The 21,814-nt window shown below is 42.9% G+C and overlaps 1 protein-coding gene across 2 annotated transcripts in view; it reads right to left on the reverse strand.

Annotated features, from left to right (window-relative positions):
* The window catches only part of WWP2 (WW domain containing E3 ubiquitin protein ligase 2), a 167,245-nt gene that overhangs the window by 78,624 nt on the left and 66,807 nt on the right, over window positions 1-21,814 (reverse strand). For both annotated transcript variants that reach the window (XM_064273835.1, XM_064273834.1), the window contains 2 exons: window positions 10,800-10,937; window positions 8,786-8,882 (listed from right to left, as the gene is read on the reverse strand). In XM_064273835.1, coding sequence (XP_064129905.1) covers window positions 8,786-8,882; window positions 10,800-10,937 — 235 coding nt within the window. The remainder of the gene's footprint in view (window positions 1-8,785; window positions 8,883-10,799; window positions 10,938-21,814) is intronic.

The following is a 21,814-nucleotide window of genomic DNA, read 5'->3' on the forward strand; positions in this document are numbered from 1 at the left end:
ACTCAATCTTGCCCAATAATTCCAACTCCTAGATACTTCTCCTGCCTTCTCTCTGTCCTGCCACTGGCCAAGGCTAGTCATTAATTCCTATCTCACAGTTGCTATAACAGTCCTCTTCCTGGTCTCCTGATTCGAGTCTCAAACCCCATTGTGTCAGATATTCCCACTCTCTTCTATTTTACATAACCCCTCCCTTCTTCTGCACCCTCACCGCAGGGGCTAGGAGACTCCCTGACTCCCTTGCCGCTAGATTTTGGGTATGATTTAGGTTCAGCCAATGAGAAGCTCTTGCAAGAGATTTAGAAAGCAGAGTGAAGGCAGAAGCCACACTTCTTGTGGTGCTGGTGACTGGCAGGGGGCTCCTGCAGACCCCATGCTTCACTGCCTGTACACCAGCTTTGTGATGTAAGGCAGTTGTAGGGACAGCAGCAGTTTCCTGGCATCTGGATTGCAGCTGCAGGGCTTTGACCCTGAAACAAAGGATCCAGGGGTGGTCCCTCACTTCTGTTCCTCCAGCTCATGCAATGATTTTTATAAGCACATAATTCCCCATATTAAATCCTGTTCCTGTTCTGCTTGAAATACTTGGAGTGGTTCTTGTTTCTCATAGAGCTTCAAATTCATTCATCAGACTGCTTTCTAGAATAGTTTATCACAGAAATAAAACATCATGCCCTTGCTCAAAATCTAGTGGTTCCCTATCTCCAAAGATTAAAATATAAAGTCTTAGTGTAAAGTATAAAAGGCCCTTTGTGAACTGGCCTTAACTTTTTTTTTTATTAACTTTTAATAAGCTTCAAGTGAACGTTTACAAATCCAATCAGTCTGTCACATATAAGTTTACATACATCTTACTCCGGCCTTAACTTTTTACTATCTCCTACAACAGGGGCTGACAAACTTTTTCTATAAAGGGCCAGATAACAAATGTTTTAGGCTTTGCAGGCCACGTGGTCTCTATCACAACTACTTAAGTCTACCACTGTAGCATGAAAATAGCCATAGACAAAACATATATGAATAAGCATGGCTGTATTCAAATAAAACTTTATTTATAAAAACAGGTGGCAAGTCAGGTTTGGCCTGTGAACCATATAGTTTGCTACACTTATCATCTCTAATATCTTATATATCAGCATTATCAAATGGCTTATATTTCCTCAAACTAAACATGCTAAATTCTCTCATTCACCCTCACCTTTGTCCATGCTGTTCTCTCTGCCTGGAATAACCTCCCTTAACCCCATTTCATTTGTCTGGCGAACTCCTTCGAGATACAGCTCATATATGTTAGTTCCCCGGGGAGATTTAGGTAAACTTTCCACTATATTCCTCTTGCACTTGTACTTTCACCACTGTGGGGTTCAACATACTAAGCTGTAAATGTCACTGCATATCTGTATCCTGCTAGATGGCTTGATGTCAGGGACCATGACTTCTCATTTTTATCACCACGGCCTGGCTCAGAGTCTGACACTCAGTGTTTGTGGGATAAGTATCGCCTTCAACTGCAGACATACGCCTTCCTCCTAGTTCATGAAAAGTTTCTAACCAGCTTTCTAACATATACCACATCTTTCTAGGCACATACAAAAGAAACGCCAAATAAACACTTGTGGAATCAATAGATCTGACTAAATCAATGTATAAGAACACATAATTAATGTATAAATTAATATGTAATTAACCTTCATGACTGCTTTCGATATCTGGCTTTGAGAATGCACTAGGGCCCTTGCCCACAGTTTCAATCTGTAAAAATGGCGTGGCGGGGGTGACGGACCTCCTCCTCTAACTTCACAAGGGCGGACGATAAACATTATCAGCATCAACAGGCCAAGGCTGATTGCCATGAGGTGGAGGTCAGACATGCCTCCACCCTCCAACCTTTTTACCAATTCTGATGCTAGCCATCCCTCCCATGGTATTCTCTGCTTCTCCCTTGGGTTCAATAATTCATTGCAACGGCCACACAGAACTCACAGACCATACTCACAGTTATGGCATTTATTAGGGAAGTAACAGGTTACAGTTCAGGATCAGGAACGACTCAGGATACAGTTCTTCAATCCAGACAGCCTCTTCTCAGCTGTGCCCATAGGCAGGCCTCTCTCTGGCCCTTGACCCCTCAGCCTGGCCTCTGCCCCACTTGGGCTAGTGGTACAAAGCTCTTTAGCTCTGCCAATAAGTGCCCAGAGGCATCTCACTCCACCAGTAAGCCTTAGCCCAAAGATGCTCAGCAATCTCGCTTCATGTGTTGGCAAACCTACCTCCGTAGACAAGTGCCCCAAGATACCCCATATCACCAGGAAGCCTCCTGCCCGAAGGCACTCAGCTCTCTCACTCTTTGGGTAGGCATACCCACTGTAACCACCTTGCCTGGTGGGCCAAGAAGCCTACCATACCATCTTTTGCCAGTCTCCTTATTCTGATGGTCTCCTGGTTCTGATACCGCCGTTTCTCTGCTGCTTCTTGTCGTCTTGCACCATCTTCAGTGTTACAGCTCTCTCTCTCTCTCTCTGTCTCCTAGGTCTAGCAGATTCTCAGCGCAGGGACCCCATTTCCAAAGGACATGCTCCACTCACATCTCTTCTTCTTGGTGGTAGTGAGGTCCCCCCTTTCCACCTCTGTGATGGCTCATTTTAAGCCTTGCAGGATGGCCAAACTGACCAATCCCCTCGTTAGGGAGCCATACACATCATTTGCTTGGTCCCAACCCCACAAGGGTGTCATGCACCTTATTTGCATTATTAGAAAGTTGTCCAATCTCCTTGGTGGGCCACAAGCACCTTATTTGCATAGTTCAATCTAATCCTTTGGTGGAAGTTACAAGACCATGGGTAGAAAGGCCATATAAAAGTGATCCATCACCCTGTACAATCCTATGCCATATACATCAACTGCTCAGAACAGAGCCCTGCAAGGTCCTTGCAAGTAGGGACTGTGTCTTAGTTATCAATGAATGAATAAAAGAATTATACTTATTCCTTTTTCTTGTTCCTTTCTTTTTCCCTAGCAACAGTAATGAGGCTGTAACTAGATTTTAAGCAAAAGCTGCTGGGTAGGAACCCTGCATGGAAACTGTGAAAGTGTTAAATTCAGTTTCATGCTGACAGGGTGACATCTCCAAATAACTACAGATCCAAATCAAGTAGGTTTTAGTCACCTCAGTTGAAGGACGGTGACAGTGGCCAACAATGACTGAGAGAATGGCCCAGTGCCCGAAGGCCCAGCTCCAGTCGCTCCCTCTTTCCCTGTTAGCTTTGCTTCCCAATTCTCCCCTGGCCCTCCCAGGACTTCCTGAAGTGTTCCCAGCAGACTCACACCCGGTTTCGTTTATTTTTCTTTCCTTTCTGGGATAGGCTGTCTGCAGACACAGCTGATGAGCTATTTAGGGCTCACCAGAGACCTTGGGGCTTTGTAAGTCCCTGAGATTATAACTCTTTTAAATCTTCAGAGGTCATTAACGTCAAGGCAAGGGAGTCAATAAACATGATATATCCTCATCGAAGCAGGACAAAAAAGAAAGGCATAAAGGAAGGAGAATAAAAACTCTATCATAAGAGGTTCTGAAACTTTTACATGTAAAAGAATCACTGGGGGAAGCTTGTTAAAACGCACGTTCTGACCGACTCTAGTCAATACTGACATATGATGAGAGACAGAGGCAAATGCAAGGCCTCCAGCCTTTCTCCCTACGCAGGCATTCATGCACATTCACATACGCTCATATATAAAATAACTTAAATACATATATGAATGATCAAGGAAATTAGGCCCCTTTATCACAGCATCTTAACCAAGATCCCTTATTAATGAAAACCTTTATGAACCTAAACATTAAATTAAATGCATTCTCCCACTGTTTTCTCCATTTCCATGTATGACTACAGAAAATCTACAGATTGTAGACTGAGGAGCCAGTTATTCAAGTCAGAAGAAATCTTCAAGCATGCTTAGAAGGGCAGACAGTAGTATGGGTTTCACCCGTGACTGGATTTTATCTTAACTCCCTGATTTCATATAATCGCTGGGGAGAAAAAAAAAATCACAGGTGACTAAGAATCCAGCAAACCACAATGGAACTCAGACACCTTGGCTTTCCACTCTTCAGTCTGGAATTTCACAACCGATCCTAACTCAACAGTAACTCTGAAGAGAGCTGCCAGAACTGGCTTGGAGCCTTCTGCTGGGTTCTCCTCCCCTCCACATGCACCGCGCTGGGTCTCCTCAGCTCTCGGAGTTGAGATGTTGCACTGAACTGTTGGATACCCGACAACGACACCTCTGCAAACCCCTGTCCTGCTCTCTGCTCAGTCTTTCCCTCTCCATAGCACTGTAGTTTTATTTGCCTGTTTCCTAAATGCCTTTTGTCACAGAGATGGGGAACTCACCGTAGAGAGTAGAGGCCATGTTTCTGGGACACCCTGTGCAATGTGTGCACAATACCAGGCACACATTAGGTCTTCAAACCATGTTGCCTGAATTGACTTAGGCAAAGGTCCCATAGCCAGCCCTCATTCCAGAAAAATAAAATCAACACTGGGGAATTATTACAGGGTGTGGCAGGTACTCCCTGTGCCAACTAGCACACACTCTCCCAGAAGGCACTGCAATATACAAGGCACTCTCTGCTATTATAACAAAATAAGGAACACTGGCCAAGTAAACGGGCAGGATGGCATGCTAATCCTGGGTATTTAAAGGCATCGTTCCCACTGAAATCAAATACCAGATAGTGCTAGACTAGCCCTCTTATGCAACCAAGACTAGTGCTGTTCTGATGCATTTTCTGGCAGAGACCCTTCCTGAAAATGTGATAAGCTTTCATCAAGAATCCATTCTCCTACTTCCAAACTAGATTCTCAGGTCAAGGACCTACCACCTAGGCTGAGATTTTTAAGTGCCAGGAGCAAAGCCCTAAAAGGGAACATGGAAAACTGATTTAGAAGCACTGGCTACGCTGCTATATATATAAACTGAGTAGAAGAAAAATAAGTGGTTAGTACCAAGCCTGGAGGAATCCTAAATTCTGAAATCTGCCTGCCTCAACAGTAAACAACAATTTCTCCGACCCAATACCATCACAGTTCAATTTCCTTAGGTTGGTAGGTGACTTTGTTTATCTTTTATTGTAAAATAGACCATGTACACAAAAGAAAGGAACCCTGGTGGCGCAACAGTTAAGTACTCTGCTGCTAACCGAAAGGTTGGCTGTTCAAACCCACGCAGTGTAGCTCCATGGGAGAGATCACAGCCAGGAAAACCCTGTGGGACAGTTCTGCTGTCCCACGTGGGGTTGCTATGAGTTGGAATCGACTCAACAGCACCTAACAATACCACCACCACCACACAAAAGAATATATTAAAAATATACTCAGTTTAAGAATAATAATAAGATAAGCACTTGGTGACCTACCACTAAGCTAAGAAATAACCATCACCAGTACCTTAGAAGTTTTCTGTGTGCTTTTTCTTCATGACACCCCTCTCCTTCTCCCAAATGACAACCATTCTCCTGAACTCACAGTTAATTATTCTCTTCCTTTTTTTAGAGTTTTACGACCTCTGAAGGTATCCATAAAAAAACACATACTGTTTAGTTCTGCATTTTTGAACTTTGTGTAAATGGCATCATACTGTATATTTCTTCTGTGACCTGCTTCTCTTGCTCAGCATTATGTTTCTGAGATTCCACCATATTGATGTAACTATCATTCACCCATTTTTACTATAGGATAGTAGAACTGACTATAACACAATTTATGATATTAATTCTTTCTATATTCAAACAGACCCACTGACTACATACTAACACAGTCTGTCTGCAAACACATTTAAGCCACATGAATTGTTGGTGGTCACCCATACTGACATTCATGTGGCAGATCAGGTACAACAACTAGAGATGTTTTCACCTCTTTTTACTAAAAGAGTAGGAAGGATCCCCCTAAGAAATGGAGCTTTGAGTCCTTGCTTAGCTAGCAATGTCTTTACTGGATGAACTAGGGGAGATGAACTCCTAAGATAAAATCTTTTCACAATTCCAGTTTCTTTATAGCTTATAACTATAAAGCAGGGGAAAGGAGAGGAAAAGGCTGCTTTGACTTTGCAGTCTTCTCCTTCACAAGCACATCAGAGCACCTTTGTTTGATCACAGCAAATGGCACCCAAGTCCAAGAAAAACCTGCCCTTCAGACAGTGAAAGCTAAATATTTAGTCTGGAAGCCAACAAGCAGAAGCCCATCATCATTCTCTCTGCCCCAAGACAGCAAGGACAGCAGAGGGTTGTCCTTGAAATCCTGAAAGTTCCATTCATCACCCTCCCAACTACAATCCTTAACGGGAATGCGTTGGTGATGCCTCACTTCCCAGGCCGAGGGGCAGAGGGCAGGAGCAATCAACGGTCTACAAGCACAAAAAATAATAATAATAATAATAACCACCACCTTCAGGGAGCACTCCCAGCGTGCAAGGCCCTCAGATGGACATACCTCATCTTGGTTAATCCTTAAAATAATCTTCTGAGATAGGTGATATTATTCTTATTTTATATCTGAAAAAATCGAGGTTCCAAAATGCTTAATGACTTGTCCAATATCACACAGCAAGTAAATAACAGGCCAGGATTCAATCTTCGTCTTTGATTCCAAATTCTCACACTCTGATCCAACTAGACTGAAAGATTGGTGGTTCGAACCCACCCAGTGGTTCACTGGGGAAAGACCTGGTGATCTGCTCCTGTAAGGATTACAGCCTAGAAAACCCTATGGGGCAGTTCTACTCTTTCACTATGAGGGTCAATTCATAGTGTCGGAATCAACTCAACTGCACCTAACAACACAACAACCCTGCTACCACCTACAGTAGTATTTGTGCACACTGACCCTGACAAATGCAGCAGCAAAGGGGGGAAGGACACGATGCTACCGCCTTTGGGTGATACGTTTAAATGTGTTTCCTGCTGAGTGGCAGCAGGTTATATGTGAATGAAGAATACTTAGATCACAGAGGTCTGTGAAAACTCAGAGATCAGGCACGGTAAAATGCTGCAGTAGTAAGGCAGACTGAGGAGAACTGCCATGAAGCTGACATTATCTGGAAGGTCCTCCATACAGCAATAATTAACTAGCACTGAATGTCTACCATGTATAAAGGGCAAAAACGCATTCGATTTCATGCGGAAGTCTGGCTGCTGTTTTAATGGTCAACAGTCCGCAACACAAACTACAACAAAAAAGGGCTATCAGGATACCTGCATTTCAACATCTAGACACCAGAGAAATTCAGCAAGCAATAGGTCAAGAATTTCAGTAAGTCTAAACTTAAGACCAGAACTCTTTTTTTCAAACTGAAATTAAGTGATGTCAGTTTTGTTTGATACAAACTTTCCAAATCAGCTAGAAAGCCAAGACAGCTTTCATCCCCAGAGAGTGAAATGCTGAAGTGTCCCCCCCCTCTCCCGCCACCACAGCTATTTGCCACTGAGGAGATTCTGTTTCCTCTAGTTCTAAATACCTATTCTTCCTCTAAGGAGCCCTGGTGGCACTGTGGTTAAGGAGCTTGCGTGCTAACCAAAAAAGTCAGTGGTTTGAATCCACCATTCCTTGGGAGAAAGATGTGACAGTCTGCTTCCGTAAAGATTTGGCAGTTCTACTCTGTCCTATATGGTCACTATGAGTTGGAATCGACTCGATGGCAATGGGTTTATTCTTCCTCCGGTGACACAAGATTTTTTTTTTTTTTTTTTTTACACTGTGGAACCCAACTATTTATCCCATCTTGCAAGTCATCTAGCGACTGGACTTCAGGGTGTGAGGTAACACCTTTGCAGAGACTTGGAGAAAACGGAATAGGGAAATGGTGCATCTGCTTCTAATGACACTATAGACAAAAGATCCAAACTCCCACCTTCCCTTCACCCTACACCTGTCCGTCATCACCACCTCACAAGCCCTTAAAACAACCAAATCCAGAGAGGCCAAGGGCCGTCCTGAGAGGGAGCTTTCAAGAGGCTGTGGCTATTGGCTGAAATCATATTCCATTTTTCAAAGCATTCTCCCCTACTCTTTGGGATTTGTTCAGGAAGATAAATATCTATAAACTGCATTAATAGGATTCTTTGCCTTAAAATTTCCTTAAGACGTCTGGGGATTTTGTACATTGTAATAAACAATAAACACACATTTCCCACCCCACCCCCCCCCCCACCCGCCCCACCACCACCTCACTAATACAGCTAAAGTTACTCTCCTCCCTGGTCACTCAGTTGCTGTGGAAATAAGTCTGTACCACTAACACAGGTATAAGATGAGAATAATGATAAATAAAATTACGTCACTTCTGACATGTATAATGAGTACAATATAACTCAGACTCTAAGTGTAGGAGTTCTTAACCAACACTCCAAAGCAGACCAAGGACTCCCCCAAAATAGAAGTACACAGACAGAAAATTTTTCATAAAAAGAACCACTGCTCTAAGTGTTCCTATGTGAACTCTGGAAGGACAGCTGTGGCTGCTGTACCTGATATATAAAAAAGCAGAGTCAAGTTCTCTGTTCAGCAGTTTATTTTACGCAAATAGCCAACTTAGCCAGTCCCAATCCTCTGACCCTTCCAAAAATCCTGAGCTTTGTACTCCCCTTTGGGCCTCCTTAACATATTGAGACAGTGATAAGAACCCTGGAAATTTTCTAACATAAATTGCCCTCAACACTTCCCAATGTATTTTCAATAGCTCTAAGCATCTTCCTGGCTCTATCCCACAACAAGGGGAGTCTTACCGAGATCTCCCACCAAAGCAGTTAGTGCTGGGAGGCTGGTGTCGGTTCTCTGGAGCTACAGCTGTCCCACTGGATTCTCTCGAAGGTGGCTGTGACCCTAAAAGGGAATCAATCACAAGGAAAGACAGAAACATTGAGAAACTCAACCCTTCTTTGAGATTCAGTTGTTAGGAACAGAAGTCAACTCTGCCTCTTCAAGTTACCTACTACGATGGAGTGTGGGCTGCCTAGCAAGCTGCAGTCACTACCATGAGGAGGAGCAGGGACAGGCATGCAAGACTTGACCTGTGCCATTGAACAGTGAGGCTCAAGCGGTGGAAACAGCTGCTCTTCTCCAAGACTTCCAAGAAAGTCTAAGGCACTTATAAGCATGTTGCCTTGTACATTAAATGAACTTCAGCCTCGTGAATGTGAGATAAAGAACAGATGCTAAGTAGGCGAAGTGGGCAAGTAATGGGGGGCATTTCTCCATATTGCAACCAGAGAATTTTTAAAAAGCTAAATCAGACCATGCTACTCTCCTACTAAAATCATTTCAACAGTTTCCCTCTTAGGATGAGGTTCAAACCCCTTACCAAGGCCTTCAATGCCCCGAGTGATCTAACCCAACCACCCCATCTGTCCTCACCTCCCATCACTCTGCTCCTTACTCCCCACACTCCATTCACCCCAGTACCTCTGTTCCCTGCAAAAGCCACACTTGTCCTGCCTCAAGGCCTTTGCACCTGTGGCCCTGCCACCTCTTACTGTATCACCCCTTTATCTGTTGAAACACCTCCTCGTATTCAGGTACCTGAGTATGTAAGAACCTTCTGTGCAGAGGTTTCTCACAGAAACTCTCCCCAACCCCTTCACTTCAAATGAGATCCCCCTAAAGTGAGCGATCTCATACTACCCCGTACTTTCCCTTTATAGCTTTTGTCACAATTACAATTATTTAATTATTTGTGTGTTGAGTTGTTTGATGTCTGTTCCCACCCTCTAAGTAGATGATTATAAGCTCCAGGGAGTGGGGATCACATGAATTTTGCCCGTTGCCATCTGGCTAGCACCTGGCGCAGGGCCTAGTAATATCAGGTATTCAATTATTTGTGTGTGTATATGTGTATGTACATGTACGCATATGTATATATGTTGAATGAGTGAAAGATGTCTGTTTTTCCCTGACCAAGAGCTCTCCAACAATGTCTCACTCACTCCAGTTGAGGGGTTTTCCTCAGCAGTCAAGCCCCATCCAACTACAGAGAGCCTACCTGACTACGACTACCCTTGTGTCAGCACTCAACTGTCACCTCCCACCCCCCGCCCGCCTGAAGCTACAGAAAGCCTGTTTGGGGAAAGTGCCATAGTTACATCACATTTAACAAAACATTTAATAAGAAAATTACAGAGAAACATAACCCATTTCAGACCTCAGACTTCATGAAATAATTTCCTGTTAGATCCAAAGGACTAATTTCAGACTAGATCAAAAGAAACAAACTGCCAAGATTCAGGACAGAGCGGGAGACGCTCTCCGATGTCCCTGCTTCTATATGTATTTGTTAGTGTACAGCTATACTATAGGTCACGTAGCTCCCTTTCCCAACCAATACCATCCCATAAACGACACTCTCAAAATTCCCAGGAATTTAACTACATTGGGAAAAAGAAAAATTTCCAAAGTAACATTTCATAAAGTTTTATTTTCCAAAGTCCATGTGAGATGAAAAGATGTTTTTCTCTGCTCTCAAACCAAATAAGAACATACTCTCAAGAAGCTGACATTTATTTTGGTCCTTTATCAGAAGGCAGTCTTTGAAAAAGCATGTCATGATTTTGATCCAGGATGCAAAGAAAAATCAGAGCCAGCAATGGGCCAGGACCGGCTAAGCGACACACAAACCCAGATATACCTGGTACAGAGCCATGCTCTCAGCACCTCCTCCCCAGCCCCTGGCCCCCCACACACCCCCACTCCCAGCTCTGCCACACCTCATCCCAGCACAGCCCTGGGGAGCAGGGCAGCACTCACCGTCTGTCACAGCACTGCCATTAGGCACACTTCCCAGATCAACAGTCGGCCCGTCCAGGAAAATTGTCAGCTCTCCGCCTGAGACAACACTGCCTTTGTTCTCCGTCTGCAGGTTCAGGGTCAGCTGGGTGTTCTCCACTGTTAGGACACAAAAGGCAACATGAATGGACTAAAGTTAAGATTCTATATGTGAGCGAAATAAGTCAGATGAAAAAGGAAAAGTATTATATGATCCCACTTACATGAAATATCTACAGTAGACAAATGGTTACCAGGGGTAGTTGGGGCGGGAAAATGGAGAGTTATTGTCTAAGGGGTACTGTTAAGAATACAAAAAAAATCTGGAAACAGATAATGGTGACGGTTGTAAAACATGGTGAATTAATGTCATTGAATTGTACATATAAAAATGGTTAAAATGGCTAACGTTCTGTTATATATTAAACCACAATAAAAATTAGTTTAAAAAACAAAGTAACAAACATCAGTTAAAGAAAAAAAAACAGATTGTATATGTTATAAACTCACATTTCACCTACTCTGGCTTCTCTGGGAACCTTCTCCCCATCTTTAAATAAGTCTTGTGGCAAGGAAAAAAGGCTGGGAAGGAACATACCTAACTGTAGTCATTGTTGTATTAGGCTGGTGTGAAACAATCTGCTCTTTTTTCTAAACATTTTGTATTATTATGCTAGCTAGATCATTTCTACATTATTTGTTTGCTTATACTTGTAGGGCTCTAAGGAAAAGGCAGAGCTAGCGATGGCGTACAGGGGAAGAAGTAGGGTCCAAGCAGCAGATCCCCTTGACTCATACATAGAATGGAGTGGGAGCGGGGGTTAAGAAAAGAGAAATCAGTCGGGAGACCCTATGGAAAGAAATGTCAGCAAGAGACATTTCTAGGTGAGAGATTACAGGGCCTTATCCTTTACTTAACTGTGTTAAAGACTGTTTTCTAAATTTCCTAAAGTTTAGAGATGCGTTACTTTGAAACTAAAAAAAAAAAACAACAATAAAAGTTTAATGCAGGCAAATCAGCCCCTCAGCCTCGCGGCTCTGGTTTAAGACTCGGTTTTACCATTGCCATGAGAAGGAACCTTAGTCCCCTGATGGCCTTAGACAAATCCAGCCCTGTGGGCAAACAAGAAGAGCTGAGTAACTTCGGCAGAGAAACGGAAAAGACTGACATGAGGCAGACGCGCCAAACCCTAGGTAGCTGGAAAATGCTGCACACCACCAGCTCCTGTCACCAAGCGTGGCCACCCCAAAGGGCTTCAGTATTTACGAGGATTCCCAAAGGGTATGCAGTCCCTCCACTCCTCCCCACACCTTACAAGCGAGCTCTGGACAAAGCCAGTCCAGGAAAGTGCCATGCACTCAAACCTCCCTCCCCACCCAGGCTCCATCCAACCCACCCACTCAATTTTATCTCTTAGTTGCTACTACATTAGTATACGCTATCTTATCTGTTTTCTAGAACAAGGCAGGGTGTATATAAATAAATGTCACCATAAGCACAGAGGTGAATCTGAGCACTCTCTAGAGACTAACCCATCACCCTGGTGTCAATTCCAACACACATCGACCCTACAGGACAGAGTAAACTGCCCCATAGGGCTTCTAAGGCTATAATCTTTATGGAAGCCAACTGCCACATCTTTCTCCCATGAGTGGCTAGTGGGTTCGAACCTCCAACCTTTCAGTTAGCAGCCAAGTGCTTAACCACTGCGCCACCAGGGCTCCTTTTCTACAGACTACCTCCCCCCAAGACACCTTCCCCAAATCTAATGCAAGAATCTATTATCCGAATGGAGAAATCAGTTAACTTTCCAGTTTTTCAAGATCTCCGAAGCATCTCTACTTTCCTTTGCTTCCCGATACATCTGTCTTCCCTGTAACAGATCTTTTCAACTCCTTCTTGAGTCTATTGCTATTTTCAGCCAGTTCCACTGATTGGTGTCGTGAGTTACAAATGTTTCCATAAAAATAACGCTTCTAATCTGAAAGCTCCCTGGTTCCAGGGATATCACTGCTGATGTCAGATGGATCCTGGCTGAAAGCAGAGAATACCAGAAGGATGTTTACCTGTGTTTTATTGACTATGCAAAGGCATTCGACTGTGTGGATCATAACAAATTATGGATAACATTGCGAAGAATGGGAATTCCAGAACACTTAATTGTGCTCATGAGGAACCTTTACATAGATCAAGAGGCAGCTGTTCAGACAGAACAAGGGGATACTGATTGGTTTAAAGTCAGGAAAGGTATGTGTCAGGGTTGTATCCTTTCACCATACCTATTCAATCTGTGGAAACCCTGGTGGCATAGTTGTTAAGAGCTACAGCTGCTAACCAAAAGGTTGGCAGTCCAAATTCAGCACGTGCTCCTTGAAAACTCTATGGGGCAGTTCTACTCTGTCCCATAGGGCCTCTATGAGTTGGGATCGACTCAATGGCAATGGGTTTGGTTTGGTTTTGGATTCAATCTGTATGCTGAACAAATAATTCGAGAAGTTGGACTATATAAAGAAGAACAGGGCATCAGGATTGGAAGAAGACTCATTAACAACCTTCGATATGCAGATGACACAATCTTGCTTGCTGAAACTGAAGAGAACTTGAAGCACTTACTGATGAAGATCAAAGACCACAGCCTTCATTATGAATTACACCTCCATAAAAAGAAAACAAAAATCCTTGCAACTGAACCAATAAGCAACATCATAATAAATGGAGAAATGATTGAAGTTGTCAAGGATTTTATTTTACTTGGATCCACAATCAATACCCATGGAATTGGCAGTCAAAAAATCAAAAGATGCACTGCATTGGGCAAATCTGCTGCAAAAGACCTCTCTAAAAGTGTTGAAAAGCAAAGATGCCACCTCGAAGACTAAGGTATGCCTGACCCAAGCCATGGTGTTTTCAATTGCATCATATGCATGCGAAAGCTGGACGATGAATAAGGTAGACCGAAGAAGAATTGATGCCTTTGAATTGTGGTGTCGGCGCAGAATATTGAATATACCGTGGACTGCCAAAAGAAGGAACAGGTCTATCTTAGAAGAAGTACAACAAGAATGCTCCTTAGAAGCAAGGACGGTGAGACCATGTCTCACATAGTTTGGACATGTTATCAGCAGGGATCAGTCCTTAGAGAAGGACATCATGCTTGGTAAAGTAGAGGGCCAGCGAAAAAGAGGAAGACCCTCAACAAGATGGAATGACACACTGGCTGCAGCAAGGGGCTTAAACACAGAAACAATTGTGAGGATGGCACAGGACCAGGCAGTGTTTCATTCTGTTGTACATGGGGTCACTATGAGTCAGAACCAACTCGATGGCACTTAACAATAACAAACTTGAAAGCTAGTTTCTTCAAAAGTCAGAGTGTTTTCCTACTCTATTATGCCAAGTTCCAGTGTGCAAGTCTCTAGCAGGCAGTATAATGCAGGGGTTAATAAAGGTGGAAGGTACCAGTTTGGGTTCAAATCTCAGTTCTACAAACTAGTAGCTGTGTGCCATTAAGCAAATAACCTGAGCATTGGTCTCCCTACCTGAAAAACAGGAGTAAAACAGCGCCTTTTCCAGAAGAAAGTTGCAAAGAATGAAATGGCACCTAGTAAGCGCCTAGTAAGCTGTCGTTTTATTACCTCTCTGTTGGCCTTCCTGTTTTTAAGTTGAACAGTCCTGATTTCTCTTGGCCTAACTTCCTGTTCGCTGTATAGCAGCTCTTCTCTTGACCTTTCTGAGCCACATGACCATCACAAGGATGATCTGTCTTCTCGTCTTGTCTCCAGGACAGTTCCTAGAGATGCCCAGCCTTTTGGATGCGGTACATCACTATTAGAGATATGCTGGGATAAGCATTCTAGAAGGGCTCCGTGATTCCTTTCCTGATATCTCAAAGGCCATCATTTTGTAGATGGAACATGGGCATGTTTGACTCTCCTTCCTAAAGAGGTGATACTGTTCAACAGGAGGGTAGAGGAACCCAAGGCCTCTGGCCACTCATTACAACCTCTGTGGCAGTCACTTGGCAACAGTCCTTTGACAGAAGCCAGAGGCATAACCTCAGTCTTTCTCACCATGGTCTCATCTCAAGGATCCAACTTAACTCTTCTTTCTAGTTTACCCACTAAACATCTCCAGCAGAATCATTACATACTTACAGGCCCAGAAGTTACCTTACACCCCTATGAGGCACATTTTATCTTCAAAAGGAGCCAAGGGAAGGGGATGTCTTTTTTTTTTTTTAACTAAACTTTTGAGAACATAACTCTGTCTGTCACCATCATAGCCAAGTGATCAACCTTAGTGTCACCAAAAACGAGACGGCCTGTCGCCCCATGCTTCCAGGCATGACGCAGTATGAAGCCTTTTAAAGTTCTCTTGCCAAAAGCGTGTAACCTGAATCTAGTCAAGTCTCTAAACCTACTTCCCAGCTTACATGAAATAAGAGGAGAAACTAATTAAATGACACCATAAGGAAATAATCGGGCAAACCCACGAGCAGGGACATTCCATAGGATAACTGTCCGACTCTTCGAAAAGTCAGTACCATCAAATACATATTTTATAAAGGGGAAGGAGGGAGATTGTTCTAGGTTAAAAAAGATTAAAGAGGCGTAAACACCAAATGCTACGCATGCATTCTGACTGAACCTTGGTTGGAAACATATTCTTGGGACAACTGAAGAAATTTGCATATGAACAAGATATTAGATGATATCTGAAATTACCATTAATTTCCTAAGGTTCAATAATAGTATTATGGTTTTATGTAAGAATGTTATTCTTGGGAGATGTAAGAGTAGATTATAACGATATTTGTAACTTATTCTTAAATGGTTTTATAGGAGAATAGGCCAAAGATTTTAGGACGAGTGTCATGAAATCTGCCACTTACCTTCAAATGGTTCAGGACAAAAAATAAAAGCATACACTCAATCACACAAACAGATAAAACAAATGTGGCAAAATGTTAACAAAGGTTGGATGTACACAGAGAGTATTTGGGCGCTCGTTGTACTACTCCTTCAATTCTCTTGTATGTTGGCAAAGTTCTTAATAAAAAGTGGAGAAAAAATTTTAATTGACAAGGCTATTAAAACAATTAAACCTCTGAGAACAGAACGCCCCATTATTCTCTTTAAAAAAAAAAAAAAAAAACCCTGAAACAGGGGAGCCCTACAATGCATAATGGAACCAAAGAAACCATTAGCTAACTGAGTGACAGGCTGAGCATACAAGGGAGCCTGACAGGGGTTAAGTGTGGCTGGAAAACATACACTGGAATCACGGTTATAAATAGCAACATTCGCCACCTCACCTCTGGGGCTCTCTGGTTTTACTACAGCCACACTCAGGACTCTACAAAAGACCTTTCTCTTACAGAATGTCTTCCTACTACCTTTTGAGGCATTGCTTAAAATGGAGAAACTGATTTAAAAAGTAGGTGTAGTAAGTAAGTTTCCATAACTAGAATCAGATTTAGCACAGGAAATTCACCAACGACCCTCAACCCTGACAGGCCCTGCTCTGTCTGTCCTCAGCAGCTCACACCATGTGTATGGAACACCTACTATTGGAGTCGTTGGGATTCAGCAGACAACAAAACAGACCAAAAATCCATGGCTCTGGGCATTTATATTCTAGTTAAGGGAAAGACACAATAAACAATTTCTTAAAATTAAATGGCATAGTCTGTGAGAACGTGGCAAGTGCTGTGGAAACGGAAGGGGTGGAGAGTGCTGGAGCTGGGAGGAGGAATGCAATTTGGGGTGGTGACAAAAAGTCTCACTGGGAAGGTGACAATTGAGTAAAGGCTGAAAGGAGAATGGGGAACCCACGCTAGTATCTGGAGCAAGAATATTCTAGGCAGAGAGGAAAGCAAGCACAGAGGCCCTGAGGTGGGCACATGCCTGGCAAGTCCGAAGAGCAGCGGGTAGGCAGCGTGGCTGGAGTAGGACAGGAGCTGAAGCAGTTGTTACCTGGGGCCTACAAGTAAGGCCTGGGAGCCCTTGTACGGTCTGTGGCATTTCCCTGCTTGACATGGGGAAGCCATTTGAGGGTTCTGAGCAGAGAAGTGCCATGACTCACACTACAGCACCATTGCTCTGGCTGCTGTGCTGAGAACAGACAGCAACGGGAACAGGGACAGCAGGAACCGAGGCAGACAAGACCAGGTAGAAGGTTACTTCAGTAGTCGAGGTGAGAGCAGATGGTGGCTTGGAAACACAGTGTCTAAAGAAGATACTACCTTGGCCTCCTCCCCGGCACGCCTTAGGAAAGACCCATGACCCCCTGCCAGCACTCTTCAGCTGAGCCCCAGTGTACTGAAATCAAAGCTGTGGGCAAATCATAGGCAGGCACTGCGAACAGTGCCAACTTAGAGCATGGCTGGAGGAAGTCAGGTTCAATTCCACTGGCAGGAGACTGAAGTTTAGGAGAAAGCCAAAAACGCCTGAGCTCATATAAACTTCAGTCATCAGCAAACATATTTCGTTGGTTATAGGATTGTGCCCTTCTACTCTGTTCTGACAAGTACCAACTGGTTACTAATACCGTGTAATGCTACTTTACAGAGGTCGGACAGTAGTAGGGCTGGATATTAGAGTCCAGGGGGAAGGAATTTGGAAAATCTCAAGGATTATGCCAGGAAAACCCTTTAGAAGTCTGCATACCAAGTGAGGCAACTAGACATTAGATGCTTCCTGATGGAAGCACACACACCATGATCCCTTAAAAAAAGAACCTGATCAGATCAAGCCTCTAGATCTACCTATGACCTCACAGGAAACAGAGGAACATGTTAAACCACACCTCAGGGATCCAAACAGCAAAATCTAAAATTTGGGAAACCTACAGGACAAAAGCCCAGTTTCTTCAACAGCAAATTGCAAGGGGTAAGAAGAGGAAGGGGGAAACCTATAGGTTAAAAGACACTTAAGAGATCTACCAAAATTGTTTGGATCTTGATTCCAACAAATTGACTAGGTAGGAAAGCAAACTTTTACAAGACAAATGGAGAAATGTAAAAACTACTAAATAAAACATAATATTAAATAACCACCATTTAGCTTTCTAGGTACAAAATGGGTATTGTGGTTATGGTTTTTAAGAGTCCCTATCTTTTAGAGATCCATACTGAAATATTTTTAGATGAAATATGTGTGGAATTTACATCAAAATAACCCAGTGAGAAGTGGGGTGGGAAGTTAGATTAAACAGGAACAGTCATCCACAGGTCGCCCCTGAGCTGGGTGACAGGTACATAGGAATTCATCAACTCGTCATCCCACTTCCGCGTATGCTTGAAATTTTCTATAATAGTTTTTTTTTTTTTTTTTTTGAGCCAGCACACCTAAGGCACAGAGATTATAAACTAACTAGAAAACATACAAGAATTCAACGTAAGATACATAGTTGAAATACAAAGAAGTTAAAAATAAACCAGTCAGATTTAGGGGGAATAACTCCTTATTTTCCCTCATTTCAACGTTTCAGATTTGCAAGTGACTTCAGGTTAATAATTTCCTGTTGAGGACAGTTGGAACGTGCAACAAGGATGAGTAATACTTCTCTAAGACTTACTTTTTTCCCTTTCCTGGCTTGGACTTTTTAATATGCTATTTGCATATGGAAACCCTGGTAGCATAGTAGTTAAGAGCTACAGCTGCTAGCCAAAAGGTCGGCGGTTCAAATCCACCAGCTGTTCCTTGGAAACCCTATGGGGTAGTTCTACTCCATCCTATAGGGTTGCTATGAGTCAAAATCGATTCGATGGCAATGGGTTTGGTTTTTTTTTATTTGCACATGGTACTAATAAGTATAAATAAATAGGGCAACTGCTTCCAACAAAAGAAAAATATAATAACCATAACTGCCAAACCACGCCACTATAATGTAATTCAGTTATGAAACCCGTAAGTCCTACCTGGACAGTCTCACAGTAGCGTATGAAACTGTTCTCTAGAATCTGTCATCATTATTACCCCTCTCCCCTTCCCACACTACTAAAATGTACATGCATATACAAACACACACATTTTAAAAGGAAAAACCTCCCTCTGTTTTTTTTTTCTTCCTACTCAGAATACAAATGTAAGGACTTACTTGACAATGTAAGAAGAATAAAACAAGACTCAAAAGGAGGATACTTTTAAGGGAGACCAAGTACTCTAGGGTCAAAGAGTGTCTGAAACCCGATGAAGATGTAATTTATTTGGCCTTAACAAAGCCGTTCATTGGGACAAACTAACCTCCTTCCTGCCTCCCCCTGCCCTCAATCCCATAGGCCCATCAAAAGAAAGTGAAAATAAGCAGGGCATTCATAAACAGGTCTGTGTTCATTCTGCACATAACTGTGAAACACTGGTGCACAGAGGAACCAAACTGGAGGAAATATCAGAAGGGCACAGAGTAAACAGACTCCTTTCCAGTCCTCCGTAACTCACACACAGGCTGGAGCCGACCTCAGATTTAAAGAGAACACTCTTTCACGTTCCCTTTGCAGTAAAGGAAGCCAGAGGCTTCCAGGACTTACTGTTAGGATGCCTCTTCGGCTTCCAACCTTAGCCATAGCCTAACAAGAGAAACAGTCTTTTCTACTGAGCTAGCATCAGGTTGTAAACACTGGAATTCTTGTTGGAGTACCAATGTTGACTTTGCTTCAACCCCTTGGTCTTGAAGCCCCTTCTATGTGCTACTGTTGGAAGTCTACCATTTATCATTCCGGAGTTAAAATTCTAGTCTGCTGGGGGTTTCGTTAGTAGCTCTTCTAGAGAAAAAAGCTTCATTTTACAAAGTCAGTTTATAAACTTTTCTTTCTAGTTCATCCATTCAAGAAACATTTTCATGGGCACCCATTATCTGCCAGGAATTATGACTGAACCTTAGGGTTATAAAGGAGAAAAAAAGAAAGCAGACACGGTCCTGCTCTTAAGAAACTCACAACCCAGTGGGAGAAATGAAAGTAAGGAAATAATCTCACAAAGAAATGTAAAGGTGCAACTGTGAAAAAGGTTTCATGCAAGAGATATGTTTTCATGAGTGTGTATTTGTAAGTCTCCTGGGTAACTGAGATCGGAGTTTGAGCCGAAGTTGCACAACAAACAACTAGTAGGTGGGAGCTGAGGGGAAAGAACATTCCTGGCAGAAGAAATACCATGTGCAAAGGCCCTGTGGCACAACGAGCTGAATGTATTCAGGAAACTGAACAATGATGAGTAGGGCTGGAAAGGAATGTGATCCAAACAGGCATAGGCAATCTACGTGGAGGCCAGACATTGCAGTGCCCTGTGGGCTGGCCATCTTATGAAGTCTTTCTCCATCCTAAGAACAATAGCAAGGGTTTTAATCAAGGTGTGACAAGATCAACTTTGCATTTTTGGAAACCATTTTGCCTACAGTGTGGAAAACAGACTGTAAGGGAGAGCAAAGAGGGGGCCACAGATGAGAGATCTTGGTGACCAGGACTAGGGTGACAGAGATGGAGGTGAAAGAAGTGGGCAGATTCAAAAAGGTAAAAACAAGGACAGCCTGATAACAGGTTAGAAAAGGACTGTGGGCAAGAGGGGTGAAGGTATAAAGGATGACTCCTGGAGTATCTATTCATTCAAATGGGGGGACACTACAAGAGGGCCAAGTCTGGAGAAGAGATGATGAATTCAGATTTGGGCATGTCGATCTTGAGGTGTTTTTGACATAGCCACAAAAAGATAGCAAGATAGTAGCCATATTTTTTTTTTTTTTTTTTACATGGGTAAGGAGCTCAGAGGGGGAATCCAAGTCCATAAATCATCTGTACATCATGGTTATGCACAAAGAGGACGTGTGGATAGAGATGAAATCACAGAAGAAGGGGATGAAATGTTAGGGAATTTGAACAATGAAACGGCAAATAGATGAAGGTGACCTTTCAAGGACGCCAGAGAGGTAGGAGGAAAATCAAGAAGAATTCCTGAGAAGGCAGGAAAGGAAGGGCTCCAAAGCCCTCACACAGGAGAAAGGACAGCTCCCTTCCTACAACAGGAAAGAGGCACACACATCCTCATTTCAGCACATGACAAATTCATCAATCCTGGCTATCCTTACTTCTCTTGATCTAGGGGCCCAGTGTCCTGTAGCCAGAGCCTATGCAGCTAAATACATTTTTGTTTACTTAAAAAAAAAAATGCATACATATACACAATTCAGAATTGTCTATTCAGCACAGGCATCCATCTTACAAGGTATATTACATAGAAAGGGTCTCTCTTGAACCCACAGAAGGTCTCTTTAACAGGATACAAAGGCTTCACCTGTCTTGGTAAAAACGAAAAAAAACCCAAACCCGTTGCTGTTGAGTTGATTCTGACTCAAAGCGACCCTGTAGGACAGAGTAGAACTGCCCCATTTGGTTTCCGAGGGGTGCCTGGTGGAACAGAACTGCCAACCTTTTAGTTAGCAGTCACAGCGCTTAACCACTACAGCACCAGGATTTCCTCTGTCTTGGGAGAGCTATTTGTCAAATCACAGCATATTTTTAAATTTTTAAACTGATTTAGGGTAATAAATACAGATCTGGGAAAGTTAGGTGGCCTGGTCTTTAGAATAAAGTATCAGCTCACATAAGTTACTCTCTGTCACTAGGGCTCTTCTTTGAGTGGGGGAGTTCTCCTCAAGCCATTAATTGCGATTCCTAGAACAGCCCGATTTTAACAGACCATCCTTCTCCACGCCCTCAGGAAACTGCACTGAACACATCACTTCTCCCCACTGCACAATGGCAAAGCCATGTTTATAAACATAGTGGAGGCAAGTTTTCTATGAGTACATGGCCTTTTCGATATTCTCTGCATAGCAAAATGTGAGAGCCCTGCTAAAAGATAGTCTTATGGCCCAAATTCTACTGTTTTTAATTTTTTTTCCTCTTTTCAAAAAAATGGATTTTTAAAAATTACACTTTCTGGTGAATAGAATATGCTGCCACAGTTTAAGATGTGAATTAATGATTATGAAAGTGTACAAT

Source organism: Loxodonta africana, chromosome 21 (genome assembly GCF_030014295.1).
Source record: "Loxodonta africana isolate mLoxAfr1 chromosome 21, mLoxAfr1.hap2, whole genome shotgun sequence".
Classification (NCBI taxonomy): Eukaryota; Metazoa; Chordata; class Mammalia; order Proboscidea; family Elephantidae; genus Loxodonta; species Loxodonta africana.